The 18,931-nt window shown below is 51.4% G+C and overlaps 1 protein-coding gene and 1 pseudogene across 1 annotated transcript; both read right to left on the reverse strand.

The window, feature by feature from the left end:
• Positions 1-2: 2 nt before the first annotated feature.
• Positions 3-12,845, reverse strand: Vwa5b2 (von Willebrand factor A domain containing 5B2). The gene is made up of 18 exons (XM_058585051.1): positions 11,676-12,845; positions 11,422-11,592; positions 8,954-9,173; positions 8,618-8,775; positions 7,955-8,086; positions 7,622-7,746; positions 7,111-7,266; positions 6,483-6,593; positions 6,195-6,403; positions 5,995-6,106; positions 5,295-5,480; positions 3,831-4,002; positions 3,430-3,743; positions 2,847-3,036; positions 2,230-2,580; positions 1,379-1,516; positions 907-1,286; positions 3-820 (listed from the first exon to the last, which is right to left on the reverse strand). The coding sequence occupies exons 1-18, from the start codon at positions 11,812-11,814 to the stop codon at positions 272-274; spliced, it is 3,813 nt and encodes a 1,270-aa protein (XP_058441034.1). The 5' UTR covers positions 11,815-12,845; the 3' UTR covers positions 3-271.
• A 4,516-nt stretch (positions 12,846-17,361) lies between these two features.
• LOC124105420 (large ribosomal subunit protein bL17m-like) lies at positions 17,362-18,099 on the reverse strand (annotated as a pseudogene).
• Between the last annotated feature and the right edge of the window lie 832 nt (positions 18,100-18,931).

An 18,931-nucleotide genomic window follows, 5' to 3' on the forward strand; every position in this document is an offset into this window, starting at 1 on the left:
GGCAGTCCTAAGAGGCACTTTATTGCATAGGATTTGGGGACTGTGGCTCTCTCTCCTTCCCCTGTGCTACACAGAGGAAGGGGCACAGGGTGGGAGGAGGAGAGAGCACTGGCAGGCACTTTTTGTGAGGGTAAGAGGATTTCTAGGGAGGGAATGAGACGCAGTGGAGGACAGGCTGACACCAGCCTACCTCTTCCCAGCACCGAGCAGCCGGCCTGGGCGGCAGTGAATTGAGTATGTTGGGGACACCAGTCCCAGTGAAGGGCGGCCCTCACACATTTGCTGGGCTGTAGCACAGCAGGTGCAGCTGCAGGTTCTGGTCCCAGTGGCGTAGCAGCAGGAAGAGTCCCCTGGCTGCAGCCTTGAGGGCGGCCAGGTCAAGACCATCAGGCAGGTGCTGGGCCCGCAGCCAGCAATCTGCCTTGGCTGCTGTCAGTTCCCATTCACTGAAGGCAGCCGCGCAGCGGTGCTCCAGCCACGCAAGTGCCACAGCTGTGGCCCAGGTGCGATCCCGAAGATCTGAGCCTCCTATCCCTTCCGCCCCTTCCGAAGCCTCGGTATCTGAACCCCGCCCACTGTCTGCCTGGCCTGGACCCTCTGAGCCTGAGCTGGGGGACGGGCTACAAGAGGCTGTGGCACTGTCACCCTGGCCAACACTAGGGCCCAGAAGTGCCCAGGGAGATGAGGCAGAGGTGGGGCTGAGGCTGGCACGGTGTGCAGCAAAGGGTGAAACACGACACAGGCGCTCCTGGGGAATATGCACAGCAGCACAGAAGGGTGCATCCAGACGGAAGGAGCCTGGTGCTTCTTGTAGCCGCACCTGAGGAGAGAGGAGGTGGGGGGAGAAGTGAGCTGAGACATCACTCTAACTCTGGTGACACTGCCCTCCACCTCCCGAGTCCTCACCAAGGGCAGGTAGTCGTGGTCGCTGCCTCCACTGTTGCTTCCATTGGCCTGGCCAGCCTTGGGACTACAGAGTCTCCGTCGGCGGCCCAGACTGAGCCTCGAGGAAGGCTGGTAGGGCAGGTGGTAAGGACCTCCAGTGGGAGTTGTTGGCTCCCCCAAAGCTGACTTGGAGTTGTCATTTCGTTCCAGGTCCCAGGTGCCTACCAGAGAGCCTCCCTGAATTCTTGTGGTGGGGCCAGCCAGTGTCAACTGGTAGTCCCTCAGCCTTGAGCTACCTTTTCCCCACATTTGGGCTATACCTTTAGGGTGAGCTGCAGTGGGCAGAGAAGTTGCATCTAGATGGCCCTGAGAGATATAAGTGCCTGGGGGTTCAGCCGATTCTGCAGGGGCATAGGAGACAGGAGTCAGGTTTGTCTGCACAGGTAGTTAGGTGAGAACTGTACCTAAGAGATCACCAAGGGAGGACTCCTACCTGAGCTCCGCACCTGCAGGACTCCGGGCAGGACCTCCCTAGTAGTAGCATCCACAGCTACTGGGCAGGTGAAGCAGGAGGGAGCACAGCTGACCTTGCTTGTCTGAAGGGCTCGAAGCCAGGACCTCCGGGCGTGGCCTGGAATCCAAGGAGCAGCATGCTGAATTCCCACCCTCTACAGAGGGCTACATAGAAAAAACCATGTTCCCCACATCTTCTCCCTTTGTCTACTTTTAAACAGAGTAGTAAAGTGCCCTTCTCAGGCCTAGAACCAGCTATGACAAGCAGAGCTAGGAACCCCTAGCTGCCCAGAAATTCAACAGTCTAGACACCACCAAAGGAACATTGCCTTTACTCTTTCCTCCACTCATTTCGCAGTGTCCAAAAGAACTTTTCTGAGGGAATGGAAATTTTCTGTCTGCACTATCCAATATGGTAGCCACTCGTCACATGTGACTTCCAAGCACTTCAAGTGTGGCTGGTGCAATCAAGGAACTAGAATTTTAACTAATTGTAATAGTCATTTTCAGAATGACAAAGATTTGTTTTTGTGTTGCAGGCACTGATAATTATTACAAAATCATATTTTCCTCTGTATTGGCAGCTAGGAAGCTTATCAGGCTTGGGTCCCATGCTTTTATGGATATATAACTTCATGGTATACATCGTTAATATAACCTAATTCTTGGCTCCCATTATTTTCATTTTTTCCCATTGTCCTGCTTGATTTCTAATCTCAAGCCACCTGAATCCTTTATGAACAAAGTGAGGAAAAGAGTGATCTAACAGACATACCTCTGCTGCTTTCTGTCCCATGCCCTTGGGCTCCAACTGGGCCACTAGCAACTCACCCCGGTCAGCTGTGGTCTCAGCTCCTCGGAGCGCTAGCTGTTCATTGTCTCGGACCACTGAGGCTGCTGTCAGTCGGTGAAGTGCTTGGTCCCAAGCAGCTTCTCTTACAGCAGTTGATGGAGGCTTTGAGGCATCCCCAGGTCCCCACAGTGTCTCCAGCCCAACACCCACCTCCCAGCACATTGGTTGCTCCCCATACAGGCCCCGGATCACCACATGGCAACGTGGAGCCTGGGGAGGCACTGGTACTGCTGGAGGGGTTGGTTCCCTATTTGGGGGCACAGCTGTGAACAAGAAGGGTGGTTCCATCAACATGTCCCAGTCCATGGGGGCTGGGGAGAGCAGGTTTCCTAGGGAGAAAAGATGGCAGGGACATTGGCAGTGTAGTGCCCTGGGCTCCATGTCCCCAAGCCTCCTTTTTTTTTTTTAATTTTTATTTTTTATAATATTTATTTTTTAGTTTTTTTCAGTGGACACAACATCTTTGTATGTGGTGCTGAGGATCGAACCCGGGCCACAGGCATGCCAAACGAGCGGGCTACCACTTGAGCCACATCCCCAGCCCTCCCCAAGCCTCCTTGATATTAGAGAACCCAGCTCCATTTCCAGCCCTTACCTGAATCGTCCAGGCCCTGCCCAAGCTGTTGGCCTGACTCAGGGCCTGGCACATCTGGTACTGCACCCAGAGAAGGTTGCCGGGGTCGACAAGGGACTGGGTTTGCCCGGCCTGGTGGAGATGAGAGACTTCTGCCAGCCAGAGCTGCTCTATGCCTACGGCCCAGTACCTCAGCACTCAGGGCTCCTGGCTGCATGAGAGATGTGGGGCCACTGGTCAGGGGCTGCAGAATCCCCAGCCTTCAAAAATACATGGTGGGCTACATGCCCCTTGTCATCTCACTCTACTCCCTATTGCCCACTTCAGGTTGTTGCTTCTCTGTTTTTGTTTATGTCCCCTTCTTTGCCTAGTTAACTTCTTCTACTTATTCCAGACATGGCTTTTACTTTCCTGACTCCCTCTGACAGAATTAGCCATCCTGATTTGGAGCCCCTATATTCATCACTGATTATTGCATGGTATCGTCATTATAAATTTAGCCATTTATCTATCTAGACTTGATAAACATTGCATAATGTCTGGCACACAACAGGTGGTAAATAAATGCTGGATACATGATGGTTGAATGTGGGCTGGATCTCACCTTGAATGGAGACTGTGGTGGTGCAGGCAGGGGGCAGGAACGGGAGCCTGTAGATTCTCCCCAGGCCAGGCTGCGGCAGCCCTGCTGAGAGGGAGGATCCAAGGGAAAATAGCCCTCGGGGGAGCCAGGGCCCTGGGAGCCAGGAGACTCACTGCTGCCTGTGGAACCCTGGCCTGGCTCAGGGCTGGCAGAGCAGTGGGTAAGCACATACTGTTCCCGGATGTATGAAGACTGGAAGATGCGGCGCCATATGGCTGTGTCATTGGACGGATTGGGTCCAGGATCTGTGACTGGGTCTGTCAGAGCATCAGTACCTGCTGGAGGCAGGAGAATGGGCCCTAGCCCTGACCTTTCCCATTGTCCTCTCTTACACAGCCATACACATACACTAGAGTACTCACTCTGATCTGAGTCCCCAGCAGCCCATGGACTGGACAGCTCTGCCGACACAGTGCGTGTTTCCAGTGGCTCTGAGGTGCCAGTGGGCTCAGTGCCAGGGCTGGCAACAGATGGTGCCTCCTCTGGGGATGGGAACACAGAACCACCCAAGCTCTGCCAGCCAGGATCTTGGCCCTATGGAGAATAGCATTGAGGAAAAAAATTGATTGTAGCTATATACTATCTCTTTCCAAGTGGGATTTTAAGATGGTTCACAGCAAGAAATAAAAACCCAGTACTAAGGAAGAAGGAAACATGTTAACCATAAGGATTAATAGAGCTGCTGTGGAGTTGAACTTCAGGTTTGTCTTGAGCTTCCTGGCAGCCAGGCAAAAAAGCAAACTGTAGTTGGGCATAGAAGCACACACCTGTAATTCCAGTGACTTGGGAGGTTGAGACAGAAAGATTTCAAGTTCAGAGCAAGCTTCAGCAACCTAGTGAAGCCCTAAGCAACTTAGCAAACCCTGTCTCAAAAAAATAAAAAAGGGTTGGGGATGTGGTTCAGTGGTTAAGTACCCCTGAGGGTTCAATTCTGGTACAACAACAAAAACCATAATATAACTCTCAGTCAAAAAAGGAGGAAGCATGTTTAGTTTTAAAGAAAGAGACAGGTTTTTTTTTTTTTTTTTTTTTTGTAAAAAAAAAAAAAAAGAACCTACTTTTCCTCACATTCCTATTATGTTTTAAGTATCATGCTAAGGGCATTGTACCTATGAAAAACTTAATTTACATAGGACGAAATGGGCACAAAGAAGTTAAGTGACTTGCCCAAATCAAGTGGCTAGCCAGTGGCAGAGCTGGGATTTGAGATTGCACCTACACTAAGCTCATCTGTCACTGAGTGTTTAGATGTGGGTTTTATTTTATTTTTGTGGTGCTGGGCATCAAACCCAGGACCTCATGCATGCTAGGCAAGCACTCTGTCACTGAGCTACATCCCAGCTCCCAAATGGTGCTTTCTGTAAGGCACTGTTTGAAGTAATGAGCAAGTTTTAACATAAACCTCACAGCAAATGCTGGAGTTTTGGGGCTGGGGATGTGGCTCAAGCGGTAGCGCGCTTGCCTGTCATGCATGCAGCCCGGGTTCGATCCTCAGCACCACATACAAACAAAGATGTTGTGTCCGCCAAGAACTAAAAAAATAAATAAATATTAAAAATTTTTAAAAAATGCTGGAGTTTTTTGGTGGCTATGTGTTTCAATGACTTCTGGTGAAAACTAAGGGCAACATTTTATAAGGCAGTGGAAGACCTCATGAGGGGGGCAAGATGTAGTTACCTTGGAGATCCCAATGTGATCTCTTTGGGGCCCTAGGGAACAGTAGGGGAGCTTGGCAGAGAGAGAGATAGGAAAAGGAATAAGGAATTTGAAGAGATGCAGGGACTTCAGCCACCCAGGTCTATCTATCACACCTAGCCCAGGCCTACCCCTGGAGGGTGGGGCCGGAAGCCATCCACCCTGAAGAGTGAGCAGTAACCAAGCAGCTGGTCCCCAGGGTAGAGTGCTGGGATTTCCCTGGGAGTCAGGAGAGCCTCCACGGCATCAGGCACAAACCAGTCCACAGAAATGTCACTCAAAGCAGGCTCCAGTGCCTTCCGCAGAGCCTGCACCAGCTGTGGGGAGGGACCAGAGGGAGGAAATCAGAAAGGAGTGTCACATACAGACAGTTCAGGCAGGCTGCCTTTCCCCAGCTGCCCTTTGTCTAACTCTGGGCTGATGGAGAACAGAGTTAGTCTGGGGTCAGGAGAAGTAATGGGGTAGAAGCAAGCAAGGGAACTGAGAGCTTAGTCCTGGGGGCTTGATCTTTCTCCTGGCCTGAGCTTTGCCACATGGATGAATCAAGACTTCATGAGGATAAGGCTCAGACGCAAAACAAAACTGAGTAAGATTTGGGGGATAGTCAGATGCTGTATCCGCATATCTTTCGTCTTCCACAGCATCCCACAGCAGTACCAACAGTTCTTCTCCTGGCTGGCATCTCCTCAAGGAGAGGAAGGTTTAGAGTAGGGAGAAGTCCTAGTGAGGGTACCAAGAGACCCCATGGCCTGACTAGGTTCTATTTCAGATTTGATGTATAATTTGGGAGAATTTCTAAAAATATAGAATAGGATCCAGGCTCAGACTCACCATGGGCTGCAGCCTCTCTCCAGGCCTCAGGAAGTAGGCCTGGCCTCTGCTGAGGGCAGACAGACCCTGGAGCAGCTGGTGGCAATCAGGCCCCAGCCCAAAGGAGAAGCACCTGACAGGGAAGGGGAGCAGCTATGACCTTCAGGAGCTTTTGGGGGAGAGGGATCAATCTTAGGCACCTGGCTCTGCCCACTCCATACCTGGCTGCCCCTCTGTGCCACCTCATGAGCTCCAGGGTTTGGTGAGTAGTGACAGCCATGGGCGAGGCAGCAGTGAGCAGGAACAGCTGGCGAGGATGGGCCTTCTGCTGGGGCTGCCCCAAGGCCCAGTCCAGTGCAGCCAGTATATCTGGGGGACCACTCCCAGCCTGCAGGGTCTCAATGCTCTCACAGATCAGCTGCACAGTGTCCTGGAGGGAGAAGGCAAGTCTGGGCTGGGTTGGCCTGAAACATCTCTGTAAGGGCCCCAAATCCCTGGACCACACTCACATCGCTGCAAGACCGGCTCTCTGGGAAGAGTGGCTGCACCGAAGTCCCAAACATGGCCAGGTTGACAAGTGTCTGAGTTGGGAGGGACTTCACAGCCAAAACAATAGCATCCTGGAGAAGGCCAGAGAGGGCAGCATGAGGCAGGTCCTATAGGCACTGGCAGAGAACAAGGAACTCCAAAATGCTTGCCTTCTCCAGGCCATGATTAAAATGAGGTCTGGATGAAGTCACCTAGGAGAGGCCTGAGTGTGTGAGACTGTGGGGCCTTGGGAGTGTGAGGCCGCCTCTGAATGTATGTGAGACACATTTATATATGGGACTCTGCAGGCATGTGTGAAACCTGGGTCTCTATGATCAGGTCTCAATGTGACTGTACAGGAGAGAAGCTCTTCAAATCCAGAAGAGACAAATATTTGTATAAGAGAAAGAGAGACTGGGGCCGGGGAGGAGGACAGTTGGGAAAGGATCACTCTCTAAGGGATCTATCTCTAAGGAGTTTCTGTCAGGTTCTTTTCTGAAGTTGATGTTTTAAGCAACAAGGCAACTCCCAGCATTGAGAGCCTGCCTCCAGCCCACCTCAGACTGCTGCCCCACCCAAGCCCAGGGCTGCTGCACAATCCCCACAAGCCTTGTGTGCTGCGCTGCTGCCATCCAACAGAAAGAGAAGCTCCCTGGTAGCTGTGCCCAGGTGTCCAGGCCTGGAGCTCAGATCCGGGCAGAAACTCAGTACCAGCACAGGGTTCAGCAAGATGTCCTTGTGGAAACGTCGCTGCAGGAACCACACCTAAGCGCAGGAGCCCCAAATCAAACTGGGCCAGGTTTTAGTGCAGATCTATCCAAGGTAGGCAGTGGGACTTGGCCCTGTTTCTATCTGATTCACTTAGAGAGGGTGCCTTTTTGTAGTGATCTGAATAAAGTCAGGGGAAAAGGCAGGTGGCTGAACTATGCCTATGTCAGACGTGGCCTCCATCCTCTGAGACATATCCTAGAGAGACTTATGTGGGTCCTCCTGTGATGATACTCATCTGTCCCATAGTGGGCTGGACTGAGACAAAAAGAGGCCCCACCCTTCCCGAGGTGCAACTGCTTGCCTGCTCGTCATGCATATGTGCAGTTAGCGTGAAGGCCTGAAGCCATACCTGCCGGTCCCCATCACTGTCCCTTCGCTGCAGCCTCTGGAAATCCCTGCGGGCCCTCACCTGGGCCTCATATTCTGATGCACTCAGGCTGCCAGCCTCCAGTATCAAGTGTGGTTGATGGGGCTCTGAGAAGAAGGGATATAACTCTGTCAGGAAAGTCCCTGCCCGTGGTCCTCTTGTCTTAAGAGGACCCTGCAGGTCCAGCCTCCCTGCACCACCCTCACTGAGATGATTCAGTCCATCTGCCTGGGGCCCAGAAATTTATACTTGAAAACTGCTTAGGTTATTCCTAAGGAGGTCAGGGCTGGCCCACTGTGGGTCTGTGTCTCTCACCACTGGGGTATAGCAGGATCTCCAAGGGCCGGTCACATAGGTGACCCTCTGCCAGTGTAACACAGATGGTGGCTGCAGAGCTGGCATGAGGGGGGGCATCTGCCCGCAGGGCATGAGAGGGGCTGTCCAGGCCTGAGGGACAGAAAGGCAGGGAGGAATGATGACCATCTCACCCCAAACCAGTGTTAAGGTCACAGATATCTCCTTCTCTGATGACAGTTGCTGTGGGCTGGGACTATGGCTGGTCCAGTTCAGCTCTTGGAAACTGATCTATAGGGTCTGATGGACAAGGGAGAATCTATTTCCATGGGCTGGGACATGTGTTCTCAGGTCTGTTCCCAGCTAATGAAAGGATTATACACCAGCCAATTTGCATTGTTCTCCATCTCTTGCACAAAGAAAATCTACTTCAGCACTGAGACTGGTCCCATAGTAAATCTCTCTCTTGCCATTGGTGAGTGGAGTTGGATATAAATAAACTACATTGATAAAACTAGGTTGGGTAGAAGTGGCCAGGGGATGCGCTACCGTCAGACTGAAGGTTCCTAAGGCTTAGGTCCCTGTCTTCTTTTTGTCCTCTGTTCCTCCCATCCCTAAGCCTTGAATTATTTCCTAGTCTTCTACAGGGGGATGGATGGGTCAGGCCAGGTCAGATGCACCCACCTGCCAGCAGGCATGGCCCAGTCACCAGCATCTCGAAGGAGAAAGTATATGGGGCAGGACAGCGGGCAGGGCCTGAAAACACGTCTGGAGGGGCAGGTGGCTCCTCCCAGGCCAGCCCTTCCTCCTCAGGGCTGCCTGCCCCGAAGCAGCTCGTGGGGCTGGAAGGGAGCATGAGGAGGGTCACTGGGCCACCATGAAGGCCCCTAGCCCCTCTGACTGATTGCCCCCACCCTTCTTCACCCTATCCATCTCCCGGGGCATCGTGTTGAGACCCCTCACCCGCACTAGACCCAGAGAAGCCGAGGGAGGGACGAAGAGAATCACCATAGGCCCAACCTGTCGTCACAGAGCCCCGGAGGCCTGGGGGGCCCTGGTGGGCCTGGTGGGGCCAGCGGGGTGAGCACAGTGGGCAGAGCCACACGCAGTACCCCATCAGGCCTGGAGGGCAGCTCCCGGCTGCTGCACAGGGTCACTGTCATGGTGCCAGCTGCAGCGATAAGGCCCGTGGGCAGCACCAACGTGGACCGGGCCTGGGCCAGATCCAAGACAAGATGACCTATGATGAGTGAGAAAAGGGATCAGAGGGGGCTGGAAGCGAAGGGAATGGGAGAAAATAGAGGTGGGATTGGCAATGAGTCAGGGAGTCTGGGCAAAGTGGACTTTGTACAGTTGACAGGAGATTGTGTTAATGCGTTAGTGATGCAGGATGGACACGTGAGATGAACAGTGATAGCAAAGGCAGTTTGGGCATGGAGGGATCTAGCTGTCATCATGCAAGGGAGCAATGACCTCACTGCTAAAGGAGGACTGATGAGAAAGAGGGATATCCATTCTCAAGGTCCTGGGGGAACTATACCATCTGCCTCTCTTGCCCTGCCTGCTCCTTCCCATTCAGCCTTTGGATACCATCTTTCTAAAGGACTCTCCCTTGTGGACCAACACTTTCCTTACATCTAGGACCCACAAATCCCCTGCTAATGAACCATCAGGGACTCCTCATGCCCATTAAAATAATTCCAGACTTTTCCCCCCAGAGAGGAGCTTAAAGACAGCAATCTGCTTGGAATCAGACTAGAGGAAATAAACCGCATTTGCATGCTGAGCACATGTTTTATTTAGATGGTAGGTTCATTTGAGGACTGTTGGGGTAGTCACCACTGCTGCTGGACGCTTATACCACCTACACAGTCTGCCCCCGTCCACCTTTATAGCCCTACTTTACTTCACTTCCCCACAATAATAAATATTCATTCTTTTGAGAAATACTTGCTGAATAAGTGAAGAAAAAGAGACCTAATACAGTGGAGAGAGTACAACATTTGGGTTTGGAGTCTCAGTCTGTGATTTCTAATTGTGTTCTCTAACAACCATCTTAGGAGCCTCAGTGTTTTCATCCATAAAATGGGGGTCAAAAAAAAAAAAAAAACATAAAATGGGGGTCATAATAACTATCTCTCGAAGACTGTGGTGAGGAATAAATGAGATAATGTATGCAAAGCACCCAACATACAAGTAAGTAGCCATTGCTACCATTTTCATCACCCATAAAAGGGGGACAGGAACAATGTACATTTTACATACCTCTCCCAGATTCGAATAAGGTGATACTAGTGCCTGGGCTTTGTAAACTGTAAATCACTACAAACCTGAGGCATCGTATCACCATTCCCTGTATAACCTACTTACAAACCTTTGTTTATACTATTGCCTCTACTCTCCACTCCACCAAGCCCTAACCTTCTTTCAGTCAAATGCTGGCTCTTCTTCCTTCTGGAACATTCCTGGGGCCTGAACCCAGAACTCACTCTTGCCTTTAACTATCTGCAGGGCTTATGCCAACTCTGAACACCACTGGATTCTCTCTTCTTATCTAGATGGTGAATCCCATGGGCAGGGTCAAATGAATATATGAATGAACAAAGGAAAGAATGACATGCAAACCACAGAACCTAGCCTGGAGCTGGACTCCCATCTCCTCCCATAGAACTCACTGAGCCCCTTTATGCCAGGTTCTGTGTGATATACTGGGACTCGGAGATGGCCAAAACACAGTCCTAAACTCAGGAGATAATTCTTCAAAGGGGGAGACAAGACATGCAAGCCTGTGACAATTACTCCCCCTAATAAGTGCTATAATGAGGTGGGAGGAAGGGAGGAAGACTGGGGGGGAAGGGAAGAGTGCAATTAATTATTTGTGAAGTAAGGGCAGGTTTCCTCAAGAGTGACGATTGAGTGGATCTTAAAGGACAAGTACAAATGTGCTCATTAGAAGATGGGAAGATAGAACAGTGAGGTGTAAAAGGACTTGTCAGTAAGGCCAGTGCCTGTGGTACCTAGTATAGGAGCGCGGCAAGAGGAACAGAATGTAGTGAATGAGGATCTAGGCTACTGGGCAGAGAAGTTTGCACTTGATCTAGGAGCTGACTGGTTTACACCGCCCTGGCAGAGAAGGTGTGTAATCTAAAAGATGAGCGGCTGTGGGGGTCAGCTGGGGGCGGGTCTGCTTCTTCTGCCACACCCTGGAGAGCCTATGGCCACCTGGGTAGTAAGGACGTGTGGTGTCTCAGCCAGCTTTGTGCCGCCTGTTGTGTCTGTCTCCCAGGTCTGGGCCACATTCCCAGAGCACTTGGAGAAGATCAGGTGCCCAGTCCACGACTGTTGGATAAAGGGATGAATCAATGAATGAAAAAACAACAAAAAAGCGCCTGGAGGAAGGTGGGGGAGGGGCGGGAGACTGAGCGAGAGCAGGAACCTGAGCTTCCTCTGGTGTTCAGGAGTTCGGGCTGCAGGCGCCCGGGACTCACCCTGCGCGCAGCGGCGGGGCGTGGAGGTCCCCAACCCTGGGCCCAGCGCGCGGCAGCAGGCAGCCTGCAAACGGCGCCGGCTCTGCAGCTGGAAGGAGACGCGCTGTCCGGCCGCCTCGGCCTCGAAGCCTGATACTACTTCGGCCTCCGCCAGCGGGTACACGAACACGCCTGCCGGGAGGGGAGGGCAGGAGGCGGCGTCGGACCCCGCCCAGCACCCACTCCCACCTCCCCGCGCCCGCGCCCGGCCTCACCGTCCACTGGCTGCGGCTGCGGGTTGTGGTAGGTGAGCCGAGCCCGCAGGCTGAGGCAGGGTCCGTTGGCGCAGGCCCGGACCCAGGAGTCGGTGAGGGGTAGCGGCGTCCAGCTGGAGGGGCAGTAGAGGCCGGGCATGGTGCCCACCGGTCGGCCCTGAGAGAGCGGGGTATCGTGAAGCCGGTGTGCAGCGCAAGTCCCGTGTGCCGCGCCCGGAGCTCCTGAAAGCCAGTCTCCAGAGCCGAACTCAGGCACTAGGACGAGTGCCTGCAAGGGGCACAAGGCTGAGCCGCGCGGCTTTTCCCGGGCTGACAGGTGGCCGGGAAGATAAGAAAGGGAGGTGCAGGGATGGCAACCTGGACAGCTTTGCCCGTTACCTGGGAAGTCGGGCGGAGCGCAGCTCGGGGCAGCACGGGGTCCCGGGGAGCGGAGGGTTAATGATTAACCGGCACTCCCGGCGCCCTACAGTCCCGCCGCTGGCTCCTCTGGGGGTGGGGGTAGGGGGTTGTCACAGCTGTTCCATCATCCGCTGGGGCCTCACTACCGCCCCCGTACCTGCGGGCCCCCCGGGGCTCCCCGTAGCTGCCAGCTGTCGGAAGTGGCGCGGGGTGGAGATGGAAGATGTTCGGGGTGGGGATCAAAGGTTTAAAGGGCCAGCATCCTCCCGGGTGCCCCCAGCCCAGCAAGGGACAGGAGAGGATGGGGAGTCGAAAAGGCTGCAGTCTCTCCTGTACCTTATCTGCAGCGAAGGGCTGCAGACCTGAATGGAGGGTTTGGGGTAAAAAGAATGAGACAGGGAAGCGAAAAGAAGGGGTCTTTTGGGAGGCCAGACCGAGAAAGGCGTCGGAGCAGGGGGAGTCTGTGCGATCCATCCAATGCACCTCTCCCCACCCTGGCAGAGCTGATCTGGGAGTGGGGAGCTGCTGCAGTCGCCGCGTTTTCCACAGAGGATGCTGGGGGCTGAGACTTAGGATCGGTCCCCCTCCCTACGGGCAGTCCCAATCTCACCGTGGCTCCTCCGCGGAGTTCTGGGCTTCGCGATCCGAAAAGGGTGGGTTGTGCAGCCTCTGAGTTCAGGTTCGCAGTGAGTTCCGGCACCTTCGGAAAGCCGGCTCGGGACTCCGGCGGCGGTCGCTGTGATCCTAGCTGGGGCGCGGGCAGTGCTGGTGGTGGTCCCGCCCCCGCTCCCAGAGGCCGCCCCACTCGCCCGCCTCGGCCCCGCCCGCCGCTGCGACTGGGCCTCGCTCCCCCTCCTGCGGGCGCGGTACTGCCTCAGCTCCAGCCCCGGCGGCGGGAGCCAGGCAATGCACCGCAGTGCGGGGCCCGCGTACCCGCTGCCGCACAGCCCCCATCAGTGAGGGACCGAGGCCTCAGAGGCCCCACCCCTTCAATCCTTGGGGAAGTGAGGCAGCCTGCGAGCGCGGCAGAGCCGCTCAGTCTGCAGCCCCCACCCCTGTAGCGACCCCAGCCATCCCATTATCACCCTACCCTGCCCACCCACACCCCGCCCTGAGTAGGCTTCCCATCACTGCAGTGACCCTCCCTTCTCACTGCAGCGAACCCCAGCGCCCCATCACCGTAGGACTCTTCCCCTCTAAAGCCACCCCTTTCTTCTGCAAAATGCTCTTTAATTATTGCAGAAATCCTCCCCCATTTCTGCAGGTACCTTTAGCAGCTGTGGTCACTTCAGTGACCACTCACCCCAAGCGACGCTCCCCCATCACTGCAGCGACTTCCCCGCACCAGGAAGCAGCCAGCCTTGCCATCACTGCAGCGCCATCCTCCTACTCTTGCTGGGGGTGGGGAGGATGTGCAGGATGATTCCCTTAGGCTATAACCCCCTGGTTTCTGACGTTACCTGGGGCCTTGAGAATGAAGCCTTTCAGCCTTATGGCTGCAGACTGTCCCTGTCACAGAAGTGACCCCCGTCCCCACACACCCATTCCTGCAGCGCCTCAGGAGAAAACATCTCTGCTTCTAAAAGAGGTCCCTTGTTATTGAAAGAATTTTCATGTGGTTGACACTGTTCCCCTGCAGATTAGGAAAGTCTGTAAAACTTCTTCCAGGAAGTGAGGGTGTTTAAGGGTCACACATGCAAGCATTCTTACAGATGCCCCACTCATTCTGCAAAGAGAGCTTGAGGAGAGCTGGGTGTGGGGCAGCCACTGGGGAGCAGGCTTTCAAGACAGGCTCAGGGTTCTTACCCCCCACCCCTTAACTCCATCCTTTTAATTCCAATCACACTGGCCCCCAGGGGATATCCTGCCTCCTGGAGCACCTGAGCCCTTAACCCCAACCCTCTGCCTTGCTTAAACCACTTAGCATAATAGAGATGGCTTGGCCTTTCCCAGAAACTTCAGGGTGGAAATGCACAAGGACAATATAGAAAGCACAGACACTGTCACAACAGTGTAGTCCACAGGACACTCCAGCTGGGTCCCAGCTCTGTTTCTTCCATACTGTCTGAGCCACTAACCTCTATTCTCCTTTCTCTGCTGAATCCACCCCAGTCTCAACACTAGGGAGAATTAGTGGATGAGCTGGGTGGTCCCTTCAGGGTGATACAGGCTCCCAGGCAATACTAGCCTTGCTCTTGAGAGCCCCATGGAGACCCAGGCAGTGCCCACCTTCCCCAAGGACTTTATGTTCTGTTCCTTCAGCAAATGAATCAGAGCCATGTGTGGCCCTCAGGCCAAGTATGCAGGAAGCTGTCACCTGGGAGACTTGTACACATAGAAATGGAAGAAGATGCCCTTGTCTTTGGTCCTGAGGAGAACTTGAATATAAGACAGTCTTCCAGGAAGACGGTGTCCTTATGGGAGATCACACACACATGGGCAGAAGCCATACTGCGCTGGAAGCAAAATTGGCCCTGAGATCCTGTTGGGAAAGCTGTCTTAGCTGAGGCAAACCAAGGCAGAGACAAGACAGCCGCTCCACAAGACACCTAGACCATGTTGCAGGGTGGGGCAGGCCAGTGCAGGCTTCTTGGCACCACTGGGTAGGGACACCAAAAAGGGGTTCTGAGGTCCAGCTAGAAGGCACTTTGGTGGTGGGGTGTCAAAATGGTAGCTGAAGGTAAGAGAGGACAGCACAGCCACAGAGGGTTCAGGCGCTTGGTTCCAGGAGTTGGAGGAGATATGATGTAGTTAAGGGATGCCTGGGGCTAGTGTGAGCTGCTGAGTGCTAGGCAGAGGAGAGGGGTTGAGGTCAAATAACTGAAAAAACTCAGCCTCTGCCTTAAAGAAGTTTACACTGAGTTGGGTGACCTAGGCGCTATGGTGCAAGCCTATAATCCCACAGTTTGGAAGTCTGAGGTAGGAGGATAGTAAGTTCAAGGCCAGCCTTAGCAATTTATTGAGGCCCTAAGCAACTTAGCAAGATCCTGTCTCAAAAAATGGAAAGGGCTGGGGTTGTGGCTCAGTGGTTAAGTAGTTAAGTGTCCCTGGATTCAATTCCCAAGACCAAAAAAAAGGGGGGGGGGTCAGGTTAACATACACACACAGCCAATGTAGACTAAGATAAGCGCTGCATTACAAAGGAATAATGGGTGTTATAAAAGCTTTTAACAAACAGCAGCCTTATATAAGAGGGACACTTGCTGGGAGAAAGTATTTAAGTTGAGTCCTAAATGGGAATTAGGTCGTGAAGGGGAAGGTGTTTCTTCAGAGGGATCAACCTGGAAACTGTGAGAGATCTAGAGGGGGTGAAAAATACAAGTAGATATGTGTTTTCTTGTCTTAGTCAACATTTTGGAGTGCTTAGCATCAGCTGGCTGTGTAGATTAGTGGTAGAATAAGTGTTTAGCACATGCAAGGCCCTGGGTTCACTCCCCAGCACCAAAATCAGTATCACCACCACCATCATCATTGTCAAAGCAGCCCTAAAAGATAGATACTACTATTATCTTATAGATGAAAAGATAGATATTACTATTATCTTACACTTTTCTTCGCAGAACCCAGAGAATAGAAGCTCAGAGAATTAAGTAATTTGCTCACAAGCTGTGGTAGAGCTAAGCCGCGTGGCCTTCTATAATCTAAGCTTCTTAGGATGCTGATGCAGGAGGATCACAAGTTGGAGGTCAGCCTGGGCAACTTAGGGAGACTCTGTCTCAAAAAAATAAAAAAAGAGGGCTGGAGATATAGCTCAGTGGCAGGGGCCCATCAAGCTCAATCCTTAGTACCACAGACAAACAGAAAGTGGTAGAACCAAGATGTTGAACTCAGACCGTCTGGCCAGAAACTTTGTTTTTATTATTATTTTGCACTGCAGATTGAACCCAATGGTGCTTTACCACTGAGCTCTATCCCCAGCTTTTTTTATTTTGAGACAGGATCTTGCTCAATTGCTGAGGGTGTCCTTAATTTGCTGAGGCCTCAAATTAGCAATCCTTCTGCCTCAGCTTCCCAAGTCTCAAGGATTATAGCATGTGACAATTCACCCTGCTAGAACCCTTGCTTTGAATTACTACTATAGATAAAATTTTTGTATATTTATTCATTTACTGAAGATGAGGTTATGCTATGTTGCTCCCTCTGGCTTTGAATTCCTGGGCTCAAGCGATTGTCCCACCACAATCCCATTTCCCCACCTCAGTAGCTGGAACTGTAGATACATAACCCCATGCCCCGCTTTCTTTTTTCACTCTCTCCTGACCCCCTGCACTGGGAATTTTGTTATTGGTTCTTTTTAGTTATATATGACAGTAGATACATTTTTATATAATTATATACACATGGAATATATCTAGTTTGAGTCCCATTCTTATGGTCGTACATGATGGTGGTATTCACTATGTCAGATTCATTCCACTGTCTTTTTTTTTTCTTCCTGTCCCCCCACCTTCTCTCCATTCCTCATTGTCTAATCTATTTCACTTATATTCCTTCCCTCAAACCACCCCCTACATTATTGTGGGTTAGTGTCTACCTATTAAAGAAAGCATTCAAACTTTGGTTTTGTGGGACTGGCTTACTTCACTTAGCATGATAGTTTCCAGATCCATCCATTTGCTGGCAAATGTCATAAAGTCATTCTTCTTTATGGCTGAGTAATATTCCATTATATATATATATATATATATATATATATATATATATATATATATATATATAGCATTTTCTTTATCCACTCATCTATTGAAGGGCACCTAGATTGGTTCCATAGCTTAGCTATAGTGAATTGAGCTGCTAGTAATACTGATGTGGCTGCATTACTATAGTATGCTGATTTTAACTCCTTTGGATATATACCAAGGAGTAGGATAACTTTGATAGTAGGGTCAAATGGTGGTTCCATTCCAAGTTTTCTGAGGAATCTCCATACTGCTTTCCAGAATGGTTGCACCAATTTGCAGTCCCACCAGCAAATGCCAACATTTATTGTTATTTGTATTATTTTTTTTAACAATCCAGAAACATTATCCATGAATTTATTATCCCAGATGACCAAGCATTTTGATAATTATTATTTTCTAGAAATCCTAGGGGAAGACCAAAAGAAAAATTTACATATATTCACGTAAGGAATTTTATGTGCTGTGCAAAGAGAGGGCCATGTGGCTCCCCAGAAGGTTCTGGGCCCCATTTAGACTGTCCATTTTACAATTCTAGTTCCACAAACAAAAAGTGGTAGAACCAAGATGTTGAACTCAGACATTAAAAGAGCTCCAAAGGCCTGTGATCACAGGCACTGAAGAGAGTCACAGGCCTTCCTGCTCCAGTTAGACCCTTGATGGTTGAGTGTGTGGGAGCTGCTGAGGCTTGCTTCCTGGGTCTGGTGGAGGTCCTGCTACAGGACCTGCAGCAACTAGCGTAGGAGTGAAAGGTTGCTGTCTCTTCAAGGCAGAGTAGGGCAGGAGGCCGTTCCCTTTTTATTGGATCACTGCCATCCTGGCCCCATCCTGTTCACTGCTGTTTGGCATCTGAAGCTTTCTTGTGTAGCTCCCATTCTGAACTTGGAACCAAGGGGCCAGTACTTGAAACAGTTTTGGGATCAAGTCCTTTTCCATGAGCCAGAAATCAACCATGCGCATAGCTCATTTGTTTGTGTCTCCCAGCTTTCCATAGAGCTTCTCAGGGTAGCCCCTCATCCCGTCCACACACGCCCATGGTACCTTGATTCGTTCGTGTCACACTAGTCCAATGAGCAATTTCCACAAAAGGTAGATGCGGGACTTCAGGCCAAGGCCTAGTAGGTGAAATACCTGTTATTTGTTCTTGATAATTGCCATTCTGACTGGAGTGAGATGGAATCTCAGTGTCATTTTAATTCACATTTCTCTAATTGCTAGAGATGTTGAACTGCACTAGGAATTGAACCCAGGGGTGCCCCAACTCAGACTCCCCAATAGATAGGATTACAGGCATGTACCACCATACCTGGCCAAACTATTTTTTAATTAACAAATAAATACCTCATAGTTCTTGCATATAACATGTTGTTTTGAAATATGTATACATTGTGGGGTGGCTAGACAGTGTGGCTTTCTCTTTCATTTATTTACCTATTTATTTATTTATTTATTGGTGCTGAAGATTGAACCAAGTCCCTTGAGTACATTAAGTACATGTTTTACCATTGAGCTACATCCCCAGCCCCAATATGACTTTATTTCTTTCTTCTCATTATTATTCTTCGCAGCACTGGGGATTGAATCCAGGGCCTCTCCATCAAATCAGTACCCCAGAGGTCCAAGGAGTGGGTGGTTGAAGCTGGGCTCATTCTCTCCAGTTGAGCAGGTAGGAGGCCAAGGAGTGGCTTCCTTGCATAGGATAGGGCCTGGCACACAGTAGGTGCCCAGTACATTTTGGCTAAGTGATGGTGCGAGGAAACCCAAGATTGTACCAGTTTTCTAATCTCCCTATGGAGCAGAGAGCAGGGCTACTGAGGTCCCCTGTTCAGAGCATCCACTTACCTACCTCAGCCACTCCCAAGTTCGTCTGTGGGCTGCTGCGTTTCCTCGGATCTGGTGTTAGAGGGACGATTCCAACTTGTCCCTCAGGACAACACTCCCCAGGTTGGGGGCTGGAACTTCGCAATGACTTTTCCAAGGGTGGTGGTGATGCAGGGAGTGGGGCCATAATCCTAAGGGAAACAGCCTTAGAAAATGACAGTGGGGACTAGGGATGTAACTCAGTGGTAGAATGTTACAGGCCCTGAGTTCAATCCCCAGTAACTCCTAAAAGGAAACAGAAGAGAAAATGACAGTAAGATGGGTCACCTTGTTGTAAAGCACAGCCTCTTTGTCTTC

Source organism: Marmota monax, unplaced genomic scaffold (assembly GCF_021218885.2).
Source record: "Marmota monax isolate L192 unplaced genomic scaffold, Marmota_monax_Labrador192_F-V1.1 WCK01_AAM20220418_F8-fsc00100, whole genome shotgun sequence".
Classification (NCBI taxonomy): domain Eukaryota; kingdom Metazoa; phylum Chordata; class Mammalia; order Rodentia; family Sciuridae; genus Marmota; species Marmota monax.